Source organism: Heterodontus francisci, chromosome 8 (assembly GCF_036365525.1).
Source record: "Heterodontus francisci isolate sHetFra1 chromosome 8, sHetFra1.hap1, whole genome shotgun sequence".
Classification (NCBI taxonomy): domain Eukaryota; kingdom Metazoa; phylum Chordata; class Chondrichthyes; order Heterodontiformes; family Heterodontidae; genus Heterodontus; species Heterodontus francisci.
In genome coordinates, this window is record NC_090378.1 from 15,945,286 (window position 1) to 15,969,360 (window position 24,075).

General features: G+C 44.1%; 2 protein-coding genes across 9 annotated transcripts in view; one reads left to right on the plus strand and one right to left on the minus strand.

The window, feature by feature from the left end:
* Positions 1 to 2,104: 2,104 nt before the first annotated feature.
* Positions 2,105 to 23,561, minus strand: dnajb4 (DnaJ heat shock protein family (Hsp40) member B4). The gene is made up of 5 exons (XM_068036683.1): positions 23,162 to 23,561; positions 12,914 to 12,980; positions 9,142 to 11,155; positions 7,407 to 7,987; positions 2,105 to 3,358 (listed from the first exon to the last, which is right to left on the minus strand). The coding sequence occupies exons 3-5, from the start codon at positions 9,350 to 9,352 to the stop codon at positions 3,125 to 3,127; spliced, it is 1,026 nt and encodes a 341-aa protein (XP_067892784.1). The 5' UTR covers positions 9,353 to 11,155; positions 12,914 to 12,980; positions 23,162 to 23,561; the 3' UTR covers positions 2,105 to 3,124.
* Positions 22,282 to 24,075, plus strand: part of fubp1 (far upstream element (FUSE) binding protein 1) — a 59,288-nt gene continuing 57,494 nt past the window's right edge. For 7 of the 8 annotated variants that reach the window (XR_010975469.1, XR_010975468.1, XR_010975470.1 and 4 more), the window contains exon 1: positions 22,282 to 22,508. Coding sequence is in view for 4 of the 8 variants with exons in the window: in XM_068036676.1 (XP_067892777.1) it covers positions 22,356 to 22,508 (153 nt within the window). In the remaining 4 variants the exon portion in view is untranslated. The remainder of the gene's footprint in view (positions 22,509 to 24,075) is intronic. The other variant, XM_068036679.1, reaches the window with a different exon arrangement.

Consider the following 24,075-nt stretch of genomic DNA (forward strand, 5'->3'; position numbering starts at 1 on the left):
CGACGACATTATCAGAAAGCAGGGCATTTTCACATGTATACTGATAGCACTCAGCTCTACCTCACCACCACTTCTCTCGACTCCTGCACTGTTCCTAAATTATCAGACTGCTTATCTGAAATCCAGTACTGGATGAGCAGAAATGTCCTCCCATTGAATAATGGGAAGACAGAAGCCATCGTTTTTGGTTCCCTCTCCAAACTCCAGTTCCTCGCTACCAATTCCAATTCACTCCCTGGCAACAGTCTGAGATTAAGCCAGTCTATTCGCAATCTTGGTGTCACATTTTGATCCTGAGGTGAGCTTCCGACCTCATATTTATTCCATCACTAAGACCACCTATTTCCACCTCACTAACATCACCCCTGTCTCAGCTCATCTTCATTACCACTGGACTCTACTATTCCAACACACTCCTGGCTGGTCTCCCACATGCTACTCCCTGTAAAGTTGAGGTCGTCCAAAACTCTGCCGCCCATGTCTTAACTCACACCAAGTCCCGTTTCCTCATCACCCCTATGCTCGCTGACCTACATTGGCTCCAGGTCAAGCAACGTCTTGATTTTAAAATTTTTCTTGTTTTCAAATCCTTCCATGGCCTCACCCCTCCCTATCTTTGTAACCTCCTCCAGCCCCAGATATCTGCACTCCTCTAATTCTGGTCTCTTGTGCATTTCTGAGTTTAATTGCTCCACCATTGGTGGCCACACCTTCAGTAGCCTAGGCCACAAGCTCTGGAATACTCTTCCTACACCTCTCCACTTCATTTCCTCCTTTAAGGCGCTTCTTAAAACCAACCTCTTTGACCAAGATTTTGGTCATCGAACCTAATATCTCCTTTTGTAGCTCAGTGTCATACTTTGTTTTATAATGCTCTTGAAAAATGCCTTGGGACTTATTACGTTAAAGGTGCTATATGAATATAAGTTGTTGTTGAAGATGCCAACTCTAACTGGGTACAGTTCTGCAGGTACTCTCTGGTAACCTAGTCCCAATCCTTCATGTGCAAACCAAGACAAGAAGCATCTCAGCTCATGCATCTTTCCGACCAATCACCTCTACCAATATCTTGTAACATCCATTCTTCTCTGTATGTAGCTTGAGATGTTGTGTACATTAAAAGCTGCTCTATAAATGCAAGTTGTTGTTGAGTCAGCAGGCTTTTCAACTGTGGGTTTCAGGATAGGGGAAGAGGAAAGAAATTACAGTTAAGACCAATCTTCTTGTCACCTATACACATTACACTTCCAACAGAGGTCACTGGATAGAGGCTGAGGAGCAGGAACCCCTAATTTCCCCATTCCCTCGTCTACAAGGGTACAGGTATGTAATAAGATAACAAAGTAAGAGAGTTATACCAATCCCACTAGCCTAATGGAAAAATAATTCAAACAGAAACTAGTTTATTAACTGAAGTTATTCACAAGGCACAGGTTCAATTAAATGCTTCTTATATGGAGTTGTATTTTGTATAATTTTGCATTATTGTTTAATGCAGAAACATATGCATTGTCATGCAGACTGAAGCGAAAGTAATGTAAAAAAGTGCCAACTGACAGAAATATCTTGGACTCATAAAAGTTCTGATCAACCTGTACACTGAGTTTGGAACTGTAATGTGTTTGAGACCCCAACATAACCAGGCCCTGGAGTAATTGCAAGTACTATCTGTAAAGCTAAGCTCTGGAATTTCCTCCATGGACCTCTCCACCTGTACTCCTCTAAGACACTCCTTAAAACTTACCTTCTTAAACTAAGCTTTTGGGCACCTGTTCTAATATCTCCTTGTGCGGCTTGGTGCCATTTCTCACCAGATAATGCTCCTGTGAAGCACCTTTGGACTTTTTAAACTATATTAAAAGGCAACATATAAATGCAAGTTTTGCTGTAATATGTTGAAACAAACTATGAACCCTACCCTCAACATGCAAGAAACTTATTGATTTGAGGAAGAGATAGAAACATTAAATCAAAGCAAAACCATCCTCTAACATCATTGGCCATTACAGTAATAATGGTAGGAAAAATGGTGTACATCATAAAGCCATAGACATTACAGAACACAAGATACTGGATATCAACTTTGTTAATGTATTTACATTTTAATAAAATAAAATGAAAGCATAACTGTTCAGAAGTACATTTTATCATACAATAAGCTAAAACATTTTGAAGCTTTCCTGCTTCAATTTTAGATTTTAATAATTACTGTCAGTGTTGTTGGATCTATTTCAGTCGATGTTATTGAGAAGCTAGAAATAAGATTGCATATTAGCCAATACCCTGATGTTGTTCCAATGCACTTCTTGTATGATGCCTTTAGTTAAATTACTTCAAATAGTTCTCTTCTTGTGATAGATCTGTAACTTATAGTACAGTACTTCACCCAAAACTTGTGTGGCTTAAAGTGCTCTCTCAAGACGCCACCAAAACTTGGATGAAAAAAAAACTGATAACACTGGATATTTTGCACAGTTCAAGAGGACAGAGTATGAAAATTTTACAAAAGCAAAATACTGCAGATGCTGCAAATCTGAAATAAAAACAGGAAATGCCCACCAATATGCCTCACCTGAAAAAATCTGCGTGGCCCATTTCAAAACAATGAATACATCAATTGACAGTGCATAGACATGGAGGGTCAAATTGCACAATGCCGAATTTGTTAAAGTTTGTGTGATATTTCTTACTGAAAATGTTAATCTGGTCAAACTGCACTTTGGGGGATATCACACAGTGCAATCTGAACCCAGGACATTTCTACTTTAGAACTAGTCCTCGAGTGCAACATTAGGCTCAGCCGCTGAGCAAGAACGTTCCTTCGACGATCTTCAACAGATACTGGCTTTTGTCGGGCAGCATTTTATATTTACAAAAAACATTGGCTAAATAAAAAAAAAAGTACAAAAATTCGATGGCTGCACCAAACAGGATATGGTAAAAAGCTCCAGCCTCTGCTTTTAGAACCACGACAAAAGGTTATTGCTGTTTGAGAGACCTCCCAAAACATGCATTCATACTTCATCCCAGAACACACACATGGCCCAAGTACAATACTGCAAAGCAGTCACTTCACTGTGTACAGTCATGTGACACTTCTGGTGAGAGAAGCCAGTCCTCACATTTACGACACGGGTAAATGTCGCTTCAGCACTTCTTTGGATGATGTGGCTATAAAGTCTGGGAAAATGACTTCAAATTCCACGATTAGGTCACCTCGGCGGTCTGGGTTTTTAGGGAATGGCAATCCTTTGCTGCTTATTCTCTTCCTTGCCCCTGGTTTTATCACTTCCTGAGTATTTAGCGGGATTGATCTGCCTTCCATAGTTGGCACATGAATTGCACAACCACATAAAGCCTGCAATGAAGAAGGAGGAAAGAATAACTGGATGAAAGAATGTTGATGGTACTCTTATATTATGTTTGTTAGGTCATTTAATTCACCTGCACTTGGAGGGCTAGATTCATGCCAGACCCGATGTAAGTGCCTGCTCTTCATGCTAAGCCCAGACACAAAAGACTATTTGGCTGTGGAGGGCATGACAGTTGAGTCTAATGTGCTCGAAGCTCAGGTGTATTTTCCAGCAGGAGCCACAGGGTCATGATTGGAAACAGAAACCTTGGCCTATTCTCACTTGCAGCTATTCCCCCACCCCATCCCCAATCCTGTCCCCTTTCTCTAAACTTTGGCCTATTACCACCATTCCACCACCATCATAGTCCTCTTTCTCCAAACTGTGGGCCACTCCCTCCTGCCCTCAAGCCTGCCTCAATCCCCTGCCCCATATGTTCCCGAAATCCTGGCCAATTCCCCCCCCCCCCGCACCCCAAACTAGACATTCCCCTTTCTCCAAACCTTGGCCTATTCTCTTCCACCCCCCAACCAATAAATAGGGAAATTTGTAGTTTAGCACCTTTCAGATCCTCAGGATTTCCAAAATTGTTTCATAGCTAATTAAGTACTTTTGAAGTAGTCACTGCTATTATGTAGGTAAATGTAGCAGTAAATTTACACACAGTTTAGTTCCCAGAAACAGCAACGAGACGAATGAATGAAAAATATGTTTTACTGGTGTTGTTTGGACAATACATGTGGGCCTCGCTATTGAGAAAACTCACTGCTCTTCTTTGACTATTGCCATGAACACTTGAACAGACGGGGCCTCAACTGAACATCTCATCCAAAAGACAGGACCTTCAACAGTGCAGCACTCCATCGGTACTGCACTGAGTGGGGATTGGACTTCGAGCCTTCTGAGGCGAGAATGCTACCACTGAGAGAAGTACCAATAAAAGGAAATGAAAGGTTGTATAACTGAAGCAGACACTTCCATTATTCTGACAACCAAAATTAGTTTCACAGTGTACATCTGGAGATGGTTCAATACTGTAGTGTATGAACAGTGTTTCCAGGCAGTTGTTAAAACAGTCAAAATTACTAACTTGCTTATTAAAAACAACTTGCATCAATATAGCACTTTTAACTTGGAAAAATATCCCAAGATGCTTAAAAGGAGGATAATCAGATGAAAATGGGCACTGGATATATTAGGAGGGGAAGACAATTTTTATAAATGTCCGGACATTAAAATGATTCAAGAACAGGGACTCTCTCCTCTCAAAACATTTGAATTTCTGATTGTTGGGAGAGAACTGAATGCATACATGTACCCAAGCATACACTCACAGCTGCTTCTTGGGCTGGAAGAATAGCATTGCAGCCAGACAGGACCCAGGCCATATAAACTGGATAGCTGCAGTGGAAACACATCCTTCCAGATCAAGACAACAACAACTTACATTTACATAGTGCCTTTAGGATATTAAAATATCCCAAGTAGCAAGTAGCACGACTGAGGCTGGGCAATTCTATTTGTTCCACATCAAAAGAAAATGCATTTAAAGAAAAAAAATGCATTCATAGGATGTGGGCATTGCTGGCAAGGCCAGCATGTATTGCCCATCCCTAAAATTAGAATCAAACTGCAGTCAGCACTCTAAGGCACAGCTCCAAACAAACAGATCACAGAATGATACAGCACAGAAAGAGGCCATTTGGCCCATCATGCCGGTGCAGGCACTTTGAAAGAGCTATCCAAATAGTCTCACTCCCCTGCTCTATCCCCATGGCCCTGCAATTATTTTCCCTTTCAAGTATTTATCCAATTGCCTTTTGAAAAATATATTACTGAATCTGCTTCCACCACCCCTTCAGGCAGTGCATTCCAGATCAGAATACAGTGGGTAAAATAAATACTCATCTCCCCTCTGGTTCTTCTTCCAATTACCTTACAATCTGTGACCTCTGGTTTCTGATCCTCCTGCCAGTAGAAACAGCGCCCTTTTTTATTTAAATAAAAGTTAAAACCCTTGATAAGGTTGAGCACTTCTATCAAATCTCCTACTAACATTCTCTGCTTGAAGCAGAAAATCCCAGCTTCTCTAGTCTCTCCATATAACTGAAGTCCCTCATCCCAGTTATCATTCTGGTAAATCTCCTCTGCACCCTTTCCAAGGCCTTGACATTCTTCCTAAAGCACGGTGCCCAGAAATGGAGACAATATTCCAGCTGAGGACCAAGCAGTGATTTGTAAAGCTTTTGCACTCTATGCTTTTTATAAAGTCAACAATTCCATATGTGCCCATTATCTCCAACTTTGATCCCCTTGCAGATGGGATAGCCACTCGTCTGCTCTATGATCGGGTTATCAAACTTTTCCTGCGAGAACCTCCATGACCTTTTGTCCTACACCCAAATTTCCTCTGCCCTCTTCTAAAGGAAACACCTTTCTATGCACCTGTTGAGGTAAAATTATTAACTTTTTTTTTATTTACTATCTTGCTGCACCTGGCATGTAGAGAGAGAGTACTTTCTTGACTTAGATCTCATCAAGTCTCAGGCCAACTCATTACAATCTTCCTGACCAATATTTATCCCTCAACCAATATCTGTTAAAAAAGATTATCTGGTCATTAGCTACCTGCGATGTGTGGGATCTTGTATGCAAATTGCCTGCCATATTTCCTACATTACAAGAATGACTACACTTCAAAAAGGTACTTTATTGACTGTAAAGTGCTTTGGGATGTTCGGATAGGCACCATAAAAATGCATGTTGTTTCTTTCGTGTTCTCTCAGGCACTGGCCATTAAAAACTTGTAACTGCTATTGTTGATATTGTACTATTGCTATCCGGGTGAATACAGTCTGATACTGGCCTCTTACATTTTTCTTTCTTAATCTGTATGTTGGCCAAAATTTCCCTTGCATGTTAATAGCATGAGAAAGCTCAGAAGGAGGAAAGGTCATTCAGCCCATCAAACCTGTTCCTCCCAGTATATGCATTATTACTTAAGTCATGAAATAGCTATCCTCCCCAGATCTCTGATAATAAACTATAACTTTCCAAATCGGAAAATCACATGTAGCAACTCCCAAATTTCTAATACACAACCGGAGCAGGCAAAAGTTCTTAACTAAGCGCTAACTAAAATTGGAAAATTATTCCTCATCTCCCTTCCTAACCCCAAATATCATAATGCCTTGACTACTACCCCAGCTAATACAGCACAATTCGTAAAATCAACCTCAGGATATTCTGGTCTGTATTTATTTATACACTTGGGTACATGAGCTGTCAGAGAAGACTGGATATAAAGTCAGATCTGCTGTGAGAAGGGTTATAGCTGCTGCTATGTAATAATAGAAAAACGTTTCTAAAAATAAAAATCAGCTTGCATTCATTTATAGCTCCCTAAAAACTGACTGTATTTGCAACACTGGGTGGACTTTTTCACAAAGGCTTTTGACAAACTAAACTGGAGATTAATGTGACAATTATAATTTGACTGAGTGGATATTTACTTTGGGGTTTTGGTTTGGACAGGCGAGTGGTGTCCTCCAGCTGGTTAGTGAATGGCAGGGGGCACTTCTAGATGGTTATGATGGCATTGAGTTTGGCCAAATCTCACCATTCACTGGGCTTCACACAAAGGCCTTGGAATTGGTGGCAGCAGCAGCAACTTGCATTGATATAAAGCCTTTGACATAGTAAAGTGTAGCAAGGTGCTTCACAGGAATGTAATCAGAACAAATTTAACACCAAACCACATGAAAAGCTATCAGGACAGGTGAGCAAACGTTTGGTCAAAGTGGTAGATTTTAAGGGTGGAGAGGTTTAGGGAGGGAATTCCCCAGTTTATGGCTAAGGGAGTTGATTGGGGATTGGCAAGAAGCTGGAATTGGAGGAGCGCAGTGATCTCAGGAGTTGGGGGTAGTTGTAGAGTTGGAGGAAGTTATTCCTTACTTTAACTATAAAACTTTTCCAACATACAGGAAAATCAAAAGGAAACAAACAACAACTTTGCAGATCAAACTCTACTTACAGCTCTATTTGTCAACGTACCTCGCGTAGGCTGAGCCGGGCATGGTAGACAATATTTGATCCGTCCCTCGTGAAGTGGGGATGCGGCTTGTCCTTCAGTACAAAAACCACGTCAGCCGGAATAGTGTTAGGCATTTCGTCCCCTTCCTTGGGAAATGTGATTTTGGTTCCCTCTTTCCAGCCCTTTTTAATTTCGATGGTCAGTATTTTGTCCTCCGTCCTGACGGTCCTGCCATCAGGATTCAGCCGCTTCCTGGAAATCTTCATTCTCTTGGTGGAGCCGTTGTAGATCTCCTCCAGTGACACTCGGAGGTCGTGAATGATGGGAGGGTCTTGTCTGCGCCTCATCTGCCCCATCACCCCTCCTCCGTGCCGGTCCCTCGGGAAGCCGTTCATGCTGAAGCCCCCAAACTGGGCGAAGGGGTCAGAGTCCACGTCCATGCCCTCTTCCTGATGGCCATTTGCCATCCTCCTTCCGAAGAACATTTCGAAGGGGTTGGCACCCTCGAAGAATGCTGCAAAGGTGGCATGTGGGTCTCCGTGGAAAGTGTAGCGGAATGATCCTCCCTGCTCATCGGGACCTCCAGCTCCTCCTTTCAGCCCTGTACAAGGTAAAGGAAAGGACACTCACTATCTGCCTGTGGCTTTCCCTGAACAGTCTGCAAAGACCTTGTTCTGCCAGGCGATGACAGTTACCGCACAGATCTTTGCCCATCCTCCCCCCAACAAGAGGCAGTCAATGTTGGGGGTCAATTGGAACGTTCCAAACTGTGATTGATAGGACTTTGGTTAGGTAAGGGTGAGCTAGGGATTTGGAGCCAACTGTGAATAAAAGGGATTGTCATAGAGCACAGAAACAGGCCCTTCAGCCCATCGTGTGTGTGCCGGCCATCAAGCACCCATTTTCCAGCACTTGGCCCGTAGTACAGATCAACCACGATCGAATTAATATCTGGAACAGGCTCAAGGGGAATGACATCAGGAATATTGAACAAAGGCGGGTAAATAATGGAGGAAGTAAAAATAGTGATACGGGGAAAGAGCAGGGCGAGTGGGAGTAATGGGATTGCTCTTCGAAAGAGGCAGCACAGACATGATGGACTGAATGGTCTCCTTCAGTGCTGTATTATTCTATGGTTCTATGAAATGGAGTTGAAATATAAATCAGCCATGATCTAACTGAATGGCAGGGCAAGCTCGAGGAGTTGAGTGACCCAGTCCAGTTCACATACTACCCAAAATACATGGAGCTGTTGAATATCCATGTAGTTAAAAGAAGCAATCTGTTTAAAGTGTAGTGCATTCATTTACAAAAAAAAAGCACACGCATACACATCCAAATGTCTCAACGGCTTCATGGTCACAGTCATTGGTAAAATCTCACTTGCTAATATTTGCCAGAAGTTGAGGCAACAACCAAAAGACCCTAGATTGGGTTTTCACGAGAAAGAGTAAGACAGCTTTGAACAACGGCAGCACAAAACCACTCGCAAAAAAACTGTATTAAAATGGAAATGTGAGTTCTTTCAATCACGGTTGGCGCGGAATCAATGGATTGACAGGTTGTGGTCGCGTTACAGACCCAGGAGGGATGACAATTTTGGAAAAAATGCTGCAATTTCATGTCAATTTCACGCCCCTCCACCTTCAGTCTGGGATCAATCCACTCCATACTCTGATAAACTCGATGCCATAGTTTCCCACTTTACAAAAAAAAAGGGGGAATGGTTTTGCCCCCAACATAACCTCCACTCACCTTCTTCCCCAAATTGGTCGTAGATCTCCCTCTTCTTGGGGTCACTCAGGACCTCGTAAGCTTCAGCCACCTCCTTGAACTTCTCCTCGGCGTTAGCTGATTTATTTTTGTCCGGGTGCCATTTCAGAGCTTGTTTCCGATAAGCTTTCTTGATCTCTTCCTCGGAAGCTCCTTTCTGCAAGCCCAGAATGCGGTAATAATCCTTACCCATTCTGAGATGAAATAGTTACAAGAACAGAACACCCTGACCAAGTACTGCGGAGAAAGGCTGTGTATCCGCACAGTGTAATTGCAGCTCTCTCTGAATGCGGCTCCCTCCCTCTCCTTCCAGCTTGCTCCTCCTGTCAATCTCGCCGTCTGCAGTTGACTTTATATAAAACCCATTCCGCCTGGCTCCTGGGAAAAGCCCAGCTCCTTCCAGAACATGCACTGCAACGTCATTTCCCATCCACCCATGAGCCACTGACGCAAACTTTTTAGCAGTCCTTCCAAATTGCGTTGCTCCTAGAGGGCTTGAAAAGGTCAAATTATGCTGAATTTGGAAATGTAAAGAATGAAAACTATGATTCTCAGAGCACATGACCGAGGCAAAATGGGCAACTTTGTGAGTGACCCCTGACTGGGGCAGGTATGTGAGACGTACTGACCCTCTCGGGCACAAGCATGTTAATAACGGACGCCAAAACAGATTTGCAGGCGACCCATATTGACCTAACTTGGTGTTCTGGTACTGTGCTGTAATGATTGGAGCTGTAACAGGATGGGTGAAAGTCCTCCCTTTTTTTTGTCCTGAATAATATGTTCATACAACACATCAAAAATCGTCTGTTTTCGGAGCTACACATTACTGAAAAACTAGTCTCAAGTAATTGATCACATGGGAAAATAGACACTCTCTTATCTATCACATGGAAATCTGATTTTTTTGGTGTTAAAATAGGATGTTTTTTGCCCAAAAACACAATAGCAAATAGAAATAGCACTAAAAGTTAGCGTAAGGTGGTGCACAAAATTAGGCCACGAGTTTGTGAATTTCTCCCTTCTCCTCCCCTGAAGATAATCACTCCTTCAATTAGCTTTGAATGCCTAGCCCAAATGACTATTATTCCTGGACAGCAAAGTGTTGGTTGGCTGTTCAGTCATAGAATGCTTCATAGCTGGCCCAGTCTGTCCTCCCCTCACATCCATACACGTACAATTTCAGCTGAGACTGTTGAGCCAATGAAGTGTTGTGAGTTTGAGCAGCACAGCTGCAGAAGCTGACAACAATAATTTGCATTATATAGTGCCTTTGCATAACAGTGTCCCCAGGCACTTCACAGGAGTGTTATCAAACAAAATTTGACACTGAGCCACATAAGGAGAATTCAGACAGCAGACCAAAAGCTTGGTTAGAGGTCAGGTTTAAGGAGCGTCTTAAAGGATGAAAGTGAGGTAGAGAGGCAGAAAAGTTTGGGCAGGGAATTCCCGAGCTTAGGGCCTATACTGCTGGTGGAGTGATTAAAATCAGGTTTGGGCAAGGTGCCAGAATTAGATTAATACAGATATCTGAAGGTTGCAGGGCTGGAGATTACAGAGATAGAGAGGGGCGAGGCCCTAGAAAACAAAGAAGAGAATTTTAAAATTGAGGCATTGCTTTACTGGGAGCCAATGTAGGTTAGTGAGCACAGGAGTGATGGGTGAACAAGACTTGGTGTGAGTTAGGACATGGACAGCACAGTCTTGGATGACCTCAAGTTTATGGAGTCTAGAATGTGCGAGGCCAGCCAGGAGTGCATGAGTCAGGTCTAAAGTTAAAGGCATGAATGAGGGTCAGCAGAGCAGCGTTCGACAAGATTTGGGGAATAATTGGCTGTCCACCGAATCTCTTCAGTCTCATCCATTCCTTCCATGACAACATGCACTGCACGGTTTGATGGTTCCACTTCTGACTGTTTCAGAGTGAAGAATGGAGTGAAACAAGGTTGTGTCCACTCTGGCATCTTCTTCTCCATGCTCCTGACCTTTGCCTTCCCTGCAGATATAGAAGGAGTCTATTTGCACACCAGGTCAGACAGCAAGCTCTACAATCTATCAAGACTGAAAACGAAGACAAAAGCACTTTGCAACCTGATCAGAGAATTCCTCGACGCTGACAATGCTGTGCTAGTCGCTCACATAGAAACTCAGCTACAAAGTCTCAGGAACTGTCTCTCCCATGCTCTAACTTGTTCTTCTTGACTATCAGCATCAAGAAACCGGTGGTAATGGGACAAGGTGTTACATCTCTGCCCCTCATCACACTAAATAACACCCCACTGGAAGTGGTTAGTAACTTCTGCTGCCTTGGGTCCATGGTGACAATCTGTCCCGTGATGTAGAGCTAGATACACACATAAGGAAAGCAGCTATCATCTTTGGCCAACTCGCGAATCGCTCATAGGATAACACCAAGCTGACCCTTAGAACCAAGCTCATGGTTTATAAGGCCTTTGTTCTCAGCACCTTGCTGTATTGGCTCTGAAACATGGGCGACTTAGAGCTACCAGGAAAAGAAGCTCAATAATTTCCATCTTCGCTATCTGCAGCGTATTATGGGTATATCCGGGCAGGACAAAATCACAAATGCAGCAGTCCTCTCAAAGGCAGAGCTCCCAATTGTGTTGGCACTAATCAAACAGAGGCAGATTCGGTGGATCTGACACATCCACAGGATGGAAGATGGTCGGATAGCCAAGGACCTTCTGTATGGTGAGGTAGCCAGGGCCAGATAACTAGTAGAGCGCCCAAAGCTCCGCTTCAAGAATGCTTGCAAGCGAGACATGAAGGCCCTAAATGTCGACTTTCGCACCAGGGAGTCACTTGCTGGCGAAAGAGGGAAATGGCAACAGATCCTCTGGACTGGTGTGCACTACCACGATGACCAGTTGTTATAGCAGCTTGGCAACAGGTGCCATCAAAAACAACAACTCAGTGTCACTTGGCAGCTTCACGTGTGGCACTTGTGGCATAACCTGCCTCAAGGATTTGCATTCACAACCATCAGCAAAGGTGCATTAGGAGAAAACACCCCACCTAAATGGATTGTTTGCTGCATGTCCATCATCTTTCATAGATGTAAGGATGCCATCATCATAAAATGAGGGTTTCAGCAGCAGAGGAGCTGGAGTTGGGCAATGTTACAGAGGCGGAAATCGATGGTCTTAGTGATGGTGTGGATATGTGGTCAGAAGCTCACCTGGGGGTCAAATATGACACCAAGCTTGCAAACAGGCTGGTTCAGTCTCAGTCAGTTGCCAGGGCAAGCGATGGAGTCAACGGCTAGAGAATGGAGTTTGTGATGAAGCCTGAAAAAATGGCTTTAAACAATAGCTTGGGGTCTCTCACCATTTAAGGAAAAATCCAAGTTTGTTCTTTAATGCAGTGGTTGTAAAGCTGGAGCAGAGTGAAACTTGTACCTGAGGCTGGCACCACACTTGCCTAAATTTGATTAGGTTACCTGACATCTAAATTACACAACATTGATGTAAAGCAGAAACTGTGCTGCAAAATGGCCTATTAACTGAGGAAAGGCCAACTACCTGAAATGTTCACTCTGTTTCTCTCTCCACAGATGCTGCCTCACCTGCTGAGTATTTCCAGCATTTTCTGTTTTTATTGCGGCCTATTGACAAACTGTCTCGGGAACAGAATACTCAGTAGGTCAGACAGCAACTGTGGAGAGAGAAACAGAGTTAATGTTTCAGGTTGATGATCTTTGATGTTATGATAGGTCATCGATCTGAAACGTTACCTCTGTTTGGCTGTCCTCTAGTAAATGGTGCTTTGGACAAAAAGGTTTCACTCAGGTGAGGCAGCATCTGTGGAGAGAGAAACAGAGTTAACATGTCAGGCCGTTAGCCTTTCCTCAGTTAATAGGCCATTTTGCAGTACAGTTTCTGCTTTACATCAATGTTGTGTAATTTAGATGTCAGGAGTTAAAAAAAACCGCATTCAATACCAAGTGAACCATTTAATCAAAGACTTGCAGTTATATAGCACCTTAACTCCATTTCAAATATAACTATTTTGAAATGCTGTGACTTAAGTAGGAAATGCAACATTTGTTTTGCACACAGCACAATCCAACAAATTTAGCCATGAGATGAATAGCCACTTAATCTGTTTTTTGTGGTGTTGGACAAGGGAGGAACATTGACCGGGACACCAGAGAACTGTGCACTCTTCCACAAATAGCATCCACATGAACCATGGAACAGGCAGATGGTGTGCCAGTTTAACAAAGAACAATATATCTGACAATGCAGTTCTCGCTCAATATTGCACTGGAGTGTCAGCTTTAAATTATGGAGAGGGGCACTTCAACCCAAATCACCAGACTCAAAGCTAAGTCTACTAACTGAGCTAACTTGACATTATAGTGGTACATATGATACGTGCTTCCTTGACACTGAGTGCCAAAATGCAAAGTTGCAAAGTACCTTCACACTAACATGACCATGGCACTCGAATAACTGCTCACTGTTGCTTACATGAAAGTGGAAACCTAAAGGATAAAGTAGCAGAACCAATACGTGGGAAGAACTCAGTTCTGAAAAAGGGGTCCAGGGAGAGCTCTGAAGTTGTTACCCAATGTTAGGTGGTAACGTTCTCACCTGGATCAGAAGATTGTGGATTCTGGCCCTACTCCAGGGATTTGAGCACCTAATCTAGGCCGACACTTTAACTTACTACTGAGGGAGTGCTGCATTGTCAGAAAGCTTTTGGATCAGACATTAAACTGAGGCTGTAATTCCCTGTTCAGGTGGTTGTAAAAGATTCCCTGGCAGTTTTTCCAAAAGAAAAGAAATGGGGCTTCTCCCATTGTCCTGACCAACATTCCTCCCTCAAGCAACTCCACCAAAAAACGGATTACAAAAGTAAAATACAGAAATTCTGCAAATCTTTAGATTTTAGATAAAACCAGAAAATGCTGGAAATACTCAGCAGTTCAGACAGCATTTGTGGAGAGAAAACAGAGTTAACATTTCAGTTCGATGACCTTTCAAAACAGATTAACTGTTCACATATCCCATTAGTTGTTTGTGAAATCTCACTCTTGGACAATTGTTTACCTACATAAAAACAGCAATTGAACTTCAAAAGTAACTCATTGGCTGTGAAGCACTTTGAGATGTCCTGAGGATGGGAATGGTGCTATATAAATACAACTTCTTACTTTCTAATCTGTAACTGTTATCACGTATGATTAATAACGAGCCATGCTTCATAAAACTTCTAGTGAACTTGACAGGTTATGCATGAAATTAATTGATATCATTTGGTTGGGAACTCCGCACTGGACAACTCTGTTGAGATATATTTAAAATGAGATAGTTAAAATCTCTGTGCCAACCAAGGGATGGGGTGTGTGGGCATTATCCCCTTTTATTGATTGAGAAAGCCCCTTTATCAATTTGATCTCATCCTTCTGGACTACCAAACTTTGTTTACTCGGATAGATTGGAAAAGTTGGGACTGTTTTCCTTGGAGAAGAGAAGGTTGAGAGGAGATTTGATGGAGGTGTTCAAAATCATGAGGGGTCTGGACAGAGCAGACAGGGAAAAACTGTTCCTATTGATCAGGAACAAGAGGGCACAGATTTAAGGTAATTGACAAAAGTGGTAATGGCGGCATGGGGAAAAGCTTTTACATAGGGCAGCACAGTGGCGCAGTGGTTAGCACCGCAGCCTCACAGCTCCAGCGACCCGGGTTCAATTCTGGTTACTGCCAGTGTGGAGTTTGCAAGTTCTCCCTGTGACTGCGTGGGTGTTCGCTGGGTGTTCTGGTTTCCTCCCACAGCCAAAGACTTGCAGGTTGATAGGTAAATTGGCCATTATAGATTGCCCCTAGTATAGGTAGGTGGTAGGGGAATTGTGGGGATGTGGTAAGAATATGGGATTAATGTAGGATTAGTATGAAATATGAATATTTCATGAAATATGAAATATGAAAGGCACAATTCAACATGGTGGCTCATCAGACCCCTTTCCTATCCTGAGTGGCGTGAAACAGGGCTGTGTTCTCGCACCCACACTTTTTGGGATTTTCTTCTCCCTACTGCTTTCACATGCGTTCAAGTCCTCGGAAGAAGGAACTTTCCTCCACACAAGATCAGGGGGCAGGTTGTTCAACCTTGCCCGTCTAAGAGCGAAGTCCAAAGTACAGAAAGTCCTCATCAGGGAACTCCTCTTTGCTGACGATGCTGCTTTAACATCTCACACTGAAGAGTGCCTGCACAGTCTCATCGACAGGTTTGCGGCTGCCTGCAATGAATTTGGCCTAACCATCAGCCTCAAGAAAATGAACATCATGGGCAGGACGTCAGAAATGCTCCATTCATCAATATTGGCGACCACGCTCTGGAAGTGGTTCAAGAGTTCACCTACCTAGGCTCAACTATCACCAGTAACCTGTCTCTAGATGCAGAAATCAACAAGTGCATGGGAAAGGCTTCCACTGCCCAGACTGGCCAAGAGAGTGTGGGAAAATGGCGCACTGACACGGAACACAAAAGTCGAGTGTATCAAGCCTGTGTCCTCAGTACCTTGCTCTATGGCAGCGAGGCCTGGACAACGTATGTCAGCCAAGAGCGATGTCTCAATTCATTCCATCTTCGCTGCCTCCGGAGAATACTTGGCATCAGGTGGCAGGACCGTATCTCCAACACAGAAGTCCTCGAGGCGGCCAACATCCCCAGCTTATACACACTACTGAGTCAGTGGCGCTTGGGATGGCTTGGCCATGTGAGCCGCATAGAAGATGGCAGGATCCCCAAAGACACATTGTACAGCGAGCTTGCCACTGGTATCAGACCCATCGGCCGTCCATGTCTCCGCTTTAAAGACGTCTGCAAACGCGACATGAAATCCTGTGACATTGATCACAAGTCGTGGGAGTCAGTTGCCAGCGTTCGCCAGAGCTGGCGGGCAGCCATAAAGGCGGGGCTAAAGTATGGCGAGTCGAAGAGACTTAGCAGTTGGCAGGAAAAAAGACAGAGGTGCAAGGGAAGAGCCAACTGTGTAACAGCCCCGACAATCATATTTTTCTGCAGCACCTGTGGAAGAGCCTGTCACTCTAGAATTGGCCTTTATAGCCACTCCAGGCACTGCTCCCCACACCACTGACCACCTCCAGGCAGTTACCCATTGTCTCTCGAGATAAGGAGGCCAAAGAAAAAAAAAAGTATAAATGGGTGGTTGATGGTTGGCACAGACTCAGTGGGCTGAAGGGCCTGTTTCAGTGCTGTATCTCTAAATAAATAAATAAATAAAAACACAGCGAGGGGTTAGGATCTGGAATGCACCACCTGAGTGTGTGGTGGAGGCAAGTTCTATCCAGGCATTCAAGAGGGAATTGGATTGTAATTTGAAAAGCAGAATGTGCAGGGCTACAGAGAGAAGGCAGGAAAGTGGCATTCGCTGAATTGCTCCTTCAGAGACCCAGCACGGACACGACGGGCTGAATAGGCTGCTTCTGTGCTGTAACAATTCTGTGATTCTGTGATCTTCCTTTCTGGTGCCCAACCTGAACTAGGAGACTAAACTTCATTTTAACACCTCATTCATCTGGTCCACTAATGTCCTTTAGGGAAGGAAATCTGCCGTCCTTACCTGGTCTGGCCTACATGGGACTCCAGATTCACAGCAATGTGGTTGACTCTTTTAAAAAAAAAAGCCCTCTGAAATGACAGCTCAGTTCAAGGGAAATTAGGGATGGGCAATAAATGCTGGCCTAGCCTGCAACACCCACATCCCATGAATGAATAAAAAATAAGAAAAAATTCAAAAGGACAGCACCTCTGACTAGGCAGCACTCCCCTGGTACTGCATTGAAGCGCCAGTTTACAGGGTGTGGGATGGCAACACACAGCCTTCTAATCCAGAGGCCATAATCTGTTGTGACTTCAATGGTATGGTCACACTGACAATATGCGTCAAAGCAAGTTTACTATGTGATATATTTGGAGTACATATTGGAGCAGTTCATAAAGCAATGTCTTTTTGGAGATTAACTTGCAAATAACTTTTTACATGGAAAAGGTTGCAAATAGTTTCAGAACCAAGAATGTTATTATCCATCAATGGGTTAAGAACAGTGCCCCTGACAGCTCAGCTGATTAAGACAGTGAATGACTGTTCCACACAGATCAATAAGGTTCCCAATTCAATCTCTGGTCTGCATGAGGTAATTGATCTTAACCCTTGCCAAAAGTACTTGTATGAATGTCAGGTGAGGATTGAGTTGAATTTGGCTGTGGTGGTCCTTTGGAACAATAACACACTGACATTCACTATCCGAGCTCTTACACGTAGAATATTTACTTGGTTGACTTGGAACTATATCCCAGAAGGAAATGCACAGTTCTATTCCTAAGGATATTGGGACATATGCTTTGGGATTTTTTTTTTCATTAAAGATGCTATATAAATGCAAGTTATTGTTGCGGAGAAAGGGGACATGGTTAGTTAAGGATATCTGTTGATGCAACACGAATAAGCATGGTGTCCTGGGGCCCTTCTTGACTGTTTAGAGTTAGGGACACATGTCCAAGTGATTTCTGAAATCAGTCAGTGTTTTTTGCCTCTCCAAGGAGACTAGTGACGTTGGGAGTAGTGGGGTAGTGGTGTAAGAGGATGGAGCCTAACAGATGAGGAAAATCCCAAAGCCTTTTATTCGTATATAAGGAGCAAGAGGGTAACTAGAGAAAGGATTGGCCCACTCAAGGACAAAGGAGGAAAGTTATGCGTGGAGTCAGAGAAAATGGGTGAGATTCTAAACGAGTACTTTGCATCGGTATTCATCGAGGAGAGGGACATGAAGGATGTTGAGGTTAGGAACAGATGTTTGATTACTCTAGGTCAGGTCGGCATAAGGATGGAGGAAGTGTTGGGTATTCTAAAAGGCATTAAGGTGGACAAGTCCCCAGGTCCGGATGGGATCTATTCCAGGTTACTGTGGGAAGCGAGAGAGGAAATAGCTGGGGCCTTAACAGATATCTTTGCAGCATCCTTAAACACGGGTGAGGTCCCGGAGGACTGGAGAATTGCTAATGTTGTCCCCTTGTTTAAGAAGGGTCGCAGGGATAATCCAGGTAATTATAGACTGGTGAGCCTGACGTCAGTGGTAGGGAAGCTGCTGGAGAAGTTACTGAGGGATAGGATCTATTCCCATTTGGAAGAAAATGGGCTCATCAGTGATAGGCAACATGGTTTTGTGCAGGGAAGGTCATGTCTTACCAACTTAATAGAATTCTTTGAGGAAGTGACAAAGTTGATTGATGAGGGAAGGGCTGTAGATGTCATATACATGGACTTCAGTAAGGCGTTTGATAAGGTTCCCCATGGTAGGCTGATGGAGAAAGTGAAGGCGCATGGGGTCCACGGTGTACTAGCTAGATGGATAAAGAACTGGCTGGGCAACAGGAGACAGAGAGTAGCAGTGGAAGGGAGTTTCTCAAAATGGAGACGTGTGATCAGTGGTGTTCCACAGGGATCCGTGCTGGGACCACTGTTGTTTGTGATATACATAAATGATTTGGAGGAAAGTATAGGTGGTCTGATTAGCAAGTTTGCAGACGACACTAAGATTGGTGGAGTAGCAGATAGTGAAGGGGACTGTCAGAGAATACAGCAGAATATAGATAGATTGGAGAGTTGGGCAGAGAAATGGCAGATGGAGTTCAATCAGGGCAAATGCGAGGTGATGCATTTTGGAAGATCCAATTCAAGAGTGAACTATACAGTAAATGGAAAAGTCCTGGGGAAAATTAATGTACAGAGAGATTTGGGTGTTCAGGTCCATTGTTCCCTGAAGGTGGCAACGCAGGTCAATAGAGTGGTCAAGAAGGCATACGGCATGCTTTCCTTCATCGGACGGGGTATTGAGTACAAGAGTTGGCAGGTCATGTTACAGTTGTATAGGACTTTGGTTCGGCCACATTTGGAATACTGCGTGCAGTTCTGGTCGCCACATTACCAAAAGGATGTGGATGCTTTGGAGAGGGTGCAGAGGAGGTTCACCAGAATGTTGCCTGGTATGGAGGGCGCTAGCTATGAAGAGAGGTTGAGTAGATTAGGATTATTTTCATTAGAAAGACGGAGGTTGAGGGGGGACCTGATTGAGGTGTACAAAATCATGAGAGGTATAGACAGGTTGGATAGCAAGAAGCTTTTTCCCAGAGTGAGGGATTCTATTACTAGGGGTCACGAGTTCAAAGTGAGAGGGGAAAGGTTTAGGGGGGATATGCGTGGAAAGTTCTTTACGCAGAGGGTGGTGGGTGCCTGGAACGTGTTGCCAGCGGAGGTGGTAGATGCGGGCACGATAGCGTCTTTTAAGATGTATCTAGACAGATACATGAATGGGCAGGAAGTAAAGAGATACAGACCCTTAGAAAATAGGCGTCATGTTTAGATAGAGGATCTGGATCGGCGCAGGCTTGGAGGGCCGAAGGGCCTGTTCCTGTGCTGTAATTTTCTTTGTTCTTTGTTGAACTGATGGTCTTTCGTATACAAGTGCTGGGGATTAATAAATATGCTGTCCATTTAAAAGATACAGCTCAATTGATAACTTGCACACATTTCACCGTTCTCTCAAGCCATGGAGAGAATATAATAACCATATATGATTCATCAACGCTTTGTCAAAAACTGGTGACCAATTTACATAACATTACGTAACTTCAAATTTACAGCACAGAAACAGGCCATTCAGTCCAATTGGTCTGTGCTAGTGCTTCTGCTCCACACGAGCCTCTTCCCATCTTATAGCCAGTTCTGATGAAGGGTCACTGACCTGAAACGTTAACTCTTCTTCTCTCCCCACAAATGCTGCCAGACCTGCTGAGTATTTCCAGCATTTCTTGTTTTTATTTCAGATTTCCAGCATCTGCAGTATTTTGCTTTTACTCTTCCCACCTTATTTCATCTGACCCTAACTGCATAGCCTCTGCACAACAACAACAACAACAACTTGTATTTATATAGCACCTTTAACATAATAAAATGTCCCAAGGTGCTTCAGAGGCATTATAAAACAAAATGTGCCACTGAGCCACAAAAGGAGATATTTAGGGCAGATGGTCAAAAGCTTGGTCAAGGAATCAAAAGTATAATCATAAGACAGCCTAGCTTTATTATATATGTATGTATGCTTAATATAGATGCAGTAACTACAGAACTGTTGAATTCAGACAGACCTTAAAGCAAGGGTCAGTTTTGACAATAAAACACAATTAGAAGACAATCTAGTGCTTACTGCAGAGAGCTGTAGTTAGTTGCTAAGTTCTACAGAAGGGAGCATCTGTAAGAACAAAATAGACAGGCCCTGAGCCTTATGATAAAGACCAGCCTGATACAGTAATTCAGTAAGGGAGATATATTGATCTATGTAAAAAGAACTGGTTTTAACAGTTTAATCCTTTCAACTGAAATATACTTGGAAAGGCTGCACAAATGCCACATTGGGTTCTATGGTTACATGGGATGCCTCAACTACAAATACACTACAAATTTTTTGCCTTCCTGCCCCCATCGTATCTAAGATGAAAAGAGACAGACAGAAGTAGAAGTTGCCAGAGAGGACAGAGGTTGAAAAAGAAAAGCTACAATAAGAATATTGTGAACATCACCATGGGAGATGCACATATAGAAGGACTTGTCTCATCACATTTCAGAAACATCCCAAAGCAAATAGGAGCAGAAGTAGGCCATTCAATTAGATCATGGCTGATCTGTACTGGAACTCCAGTTGGTTGGTTTGTTCCCAACCTTGGTTCCAAAATGCAGAAAACCCTTACAAAACAAAAAAACTATCAATCTGAATTGATTCCCAGCCTCGACAACTTTCTTCTGGAGGGGTGAGTTCCAGATTTCCACTACCCTTTGTGTAAAGGAGTGCTTCCTGACATCACTCCTGAACAGCCTAGCTCTAATTTTAAAGGTTATGCCTCCTTGTACTGGACTTCCCACCAGAGGAAATAGTTTCTTTATCTAATTTATCAACATCTTTGATCAGCTTAAACATCTCAATTAGATCACCTCTTAAATATTCTACATTCAAGGGAATACAAGCTTAGTTTGTTTATTTATTTATTTAGAGATACAGCACTGAAACAGGCCCTTCAGCCCACCGAGTCTGTGCCGACCATCATCCACCCATTTATACCAATCCTACATTAATCCTTTAACCCTCTCACATCCCCACCTTCCCCCTACCTATACTAGAGGCAATTTATAATGGCCAATTTACCTATCAACCTGCAAGTCTTTGGCTGTGGGAAGAAACATTGTACAGCGAGCTCGCCACTGGTATCAGACCCACCGGCCGTCCATGTCTCCGTTATAAAGACGTCTGCAAACGCGACATGAAATCGTGTGACATTGATCACAAGTCGTGGGAGTCAGTTGCCAGCATTCGCCAGAGCTGGCGGGCAGCCATAAAGACAGGGCTAAATTGTGGCGAGTCGAAGAGACTTAGTAGTTGGCAGGAAAAAAGACAGAGGCGCAAGGGGAGAGCCAACTGTGCAACAGCCCCAACAAACAAATTCCTCTGCAGCACCTGTGGAAGAGCCTGTCACTCCAGAATTGGCCTGTATAGCCACTCCAGGCGCTGCTTCACAAACCACTGACCACCTCCAGGCGCGTATCCATTGTCTCTCGAGATAAGGAGGCCCAAAAGAAAAGATTAATCCTTTAACCCTCTCACATCCCCACCTTCCCCCTACCTATACTAGAGGCAATTTATAATGGCCAATTTACCTATCAACCTGCAAGTCTTTGGCTGTGGGAAGAAACCAGAGCACCTGGAGAAAGCCAACACGGTCACAGAGAGAACTTGTACAGGCAGTACCCAAAATTGAACCCGGATCGCTGGAGCTGTGAGGATTTCCAGCATCTGCAGTATTTTGCATTTATATTCATATAATGAGTGGCAAGCACTACGACCCGCCTCCAGTTCAGCATTGGCCACGCCCACTTCTTGGATGAGTGGCACACCCCCTGCTGCATTCTCGCGATAGTTCAGTCCTGGACCACCACCACCCCGCCTCCCGGACTCTGGGTGAAGGAGGAAGCCCCGCCACCCACTGAGCTATCGCGAGAGTTGCCGCGGCTCCTGCTCCCTCCCCCCCTCTCCCTCAGCAGGTCGGCCATTTTGCAGCAGCTTCGTTTCGTAGTGGTTCAAACACATCGTGGGACATGGCCGAATATTCAGCAGTGGCGCCGCCCAACGCGTTATCCGGCGGCGGTGGCGGAGGAGCGGGCGGCGGTGGCGGAGGAGGAGGAGGGGGCGGAGGCGGTGCCGGCTTTAAAAACGACGCTTTTGCTGATGCCCTTCAACGGGCGAGGCAGGTGGGTGAAGTAGTGGCGGCCGTTTGGTGTAAAATGGAGCCCGGGGTTGCGGGAAGGAGAGAAACCCCGGCGGAGTGAGGAGGCGCCGCCATTTGTTTCATCTCCCCTCAGCCTGGCTTCAGTGAGACCCGCTTTGAAGCGGGAATCGCTGCGGTTCCCTGGGGGTTCTAACAATTTGGGCCGGTGAGGGGGGCGGCGGGGAACGGGGAGAAACATCGTCGATTTGACAGGCCTGTTGGAGTGCCGGATATGGGGGAGGTCGAGGGGACCAGGCCCTAGACCCCAAACCGCGGACACTCACTCATTCTCCAACTAGCTGGCCCGCACAGCGTGGACACGGACTCAACATTGGCGCCCATCGGCTTCTGAGGTTGAGGGAGCGAAAAAAAGTTTATATCCCAGGTTATAATCACCCTCCTCCTCCCAGTCACCAAGAAGCTTCTTTGTCATCTTGATGTTGCCCCATCCCCCTTTCCCCTTTTTTAAAGTCAGTTTCAGGTTTTATTTTCTCTGTTCACGGGTTTCCCGAGAGGAACGCACATGTTTCCCCTCCCCCCCCACCACCATCTCTTTTGTTGAATCGCCTCTGTTTGAATAGAAGGAAACCTCATGGTTGGAGGGATTTGCTGTTCGCGTATTCCTACATTACTTACCTCTTTTGAAGTGGAGTACTTTCTTGCCTCTGAAGTTCGTTATGAGGTCGTGATGGGCGCTAAGTTGATGCACTTCTCGTCTTTGGACCGAGAGCTAATTGACTTTTTTTTAAACAAAGGAAAAGCCCGCTCCTCCTGTTATATCCTTGGGGTTTTCTTCCACCTATGGATGGTAAAATGTGATCTTTGAATACGATTAGAGCAGCTAAGTGATTTTTAGCGAACAAATTTTAAAAAGGATTTTTTCCTGTGGCCCGTTGATTGTGAACAAAAAAACTCAACTTCACACGTATCTCCATTGCAAACAAATAGTGTTTAAAATAGTAAAATGGATATATGAGCTCCTTCTGTTGGGTGGTAGGAGGGTTCAGTCTTAAAATTGGAGTAAGGCTATTCATATTCAGTACGTGTTCAAGCAGAGTAATGGATATCATAGTCCCTTACACAAAGGGTGATGCATATCCGGAATTCATACCCCCAGAAGGCTACAGATGCTGGGTTGATTGAAATCTTAAAGACTCAGATTGACAGATGTTTAATGAGAGTACAGAGAGATGGATCAAGGGTGGTTAAATGGAGTTAAGGCACAGATCAGCCATGAACTAAGAATGGATTTGAGGGGCTGAACAAACTACTGCTGTTGCAATGCAACTTTACAGCAGTGTAGCATTGCTGAATACACAGCATCTTGATGCAAATGCTATGAAGCAGAACATTTCATACATGTATGAATGCAAAATTGAATCAATAAACTGGAAAATACTTAAGTCCTTACCATCTGGTGCGCCTGGTCACTAATGCTCCTCCACCGAGAAGTGAGGGACCTTGGAGTGAATGTCCACAGACCCCTGAAAGTAGCAGGGCACGCTGATAAGGTGGTTAAGGAGGCATATGGAATCCTTTCCTTTATTAGC

Bases quoted from the DNA above. Each gene is read 5' to 3' on its own strand.
- dnajb4 (XM_068036683.1), bottom strand. From the start codon at position 9,352: ATGGGTAAGGATTATTACCGCATTCTGGGCTTGCAGAAAGGAGCTTCC. The intron at 7,988-9,141 runs GTGAGTGGAGGT...TACCTTGTACAG, and splicing joins CGACCAATTTGGGGAAGAAG to GGCTGAAAGGAGGAGCTGGA. The intron at 3,359-7,406 runs GTACGTTGACAA...TCTTCATTGCAG, and splicing joins CCCGGCTCAGCCTACGCGAG to GCTTTATGTGGTTGTGCAAT.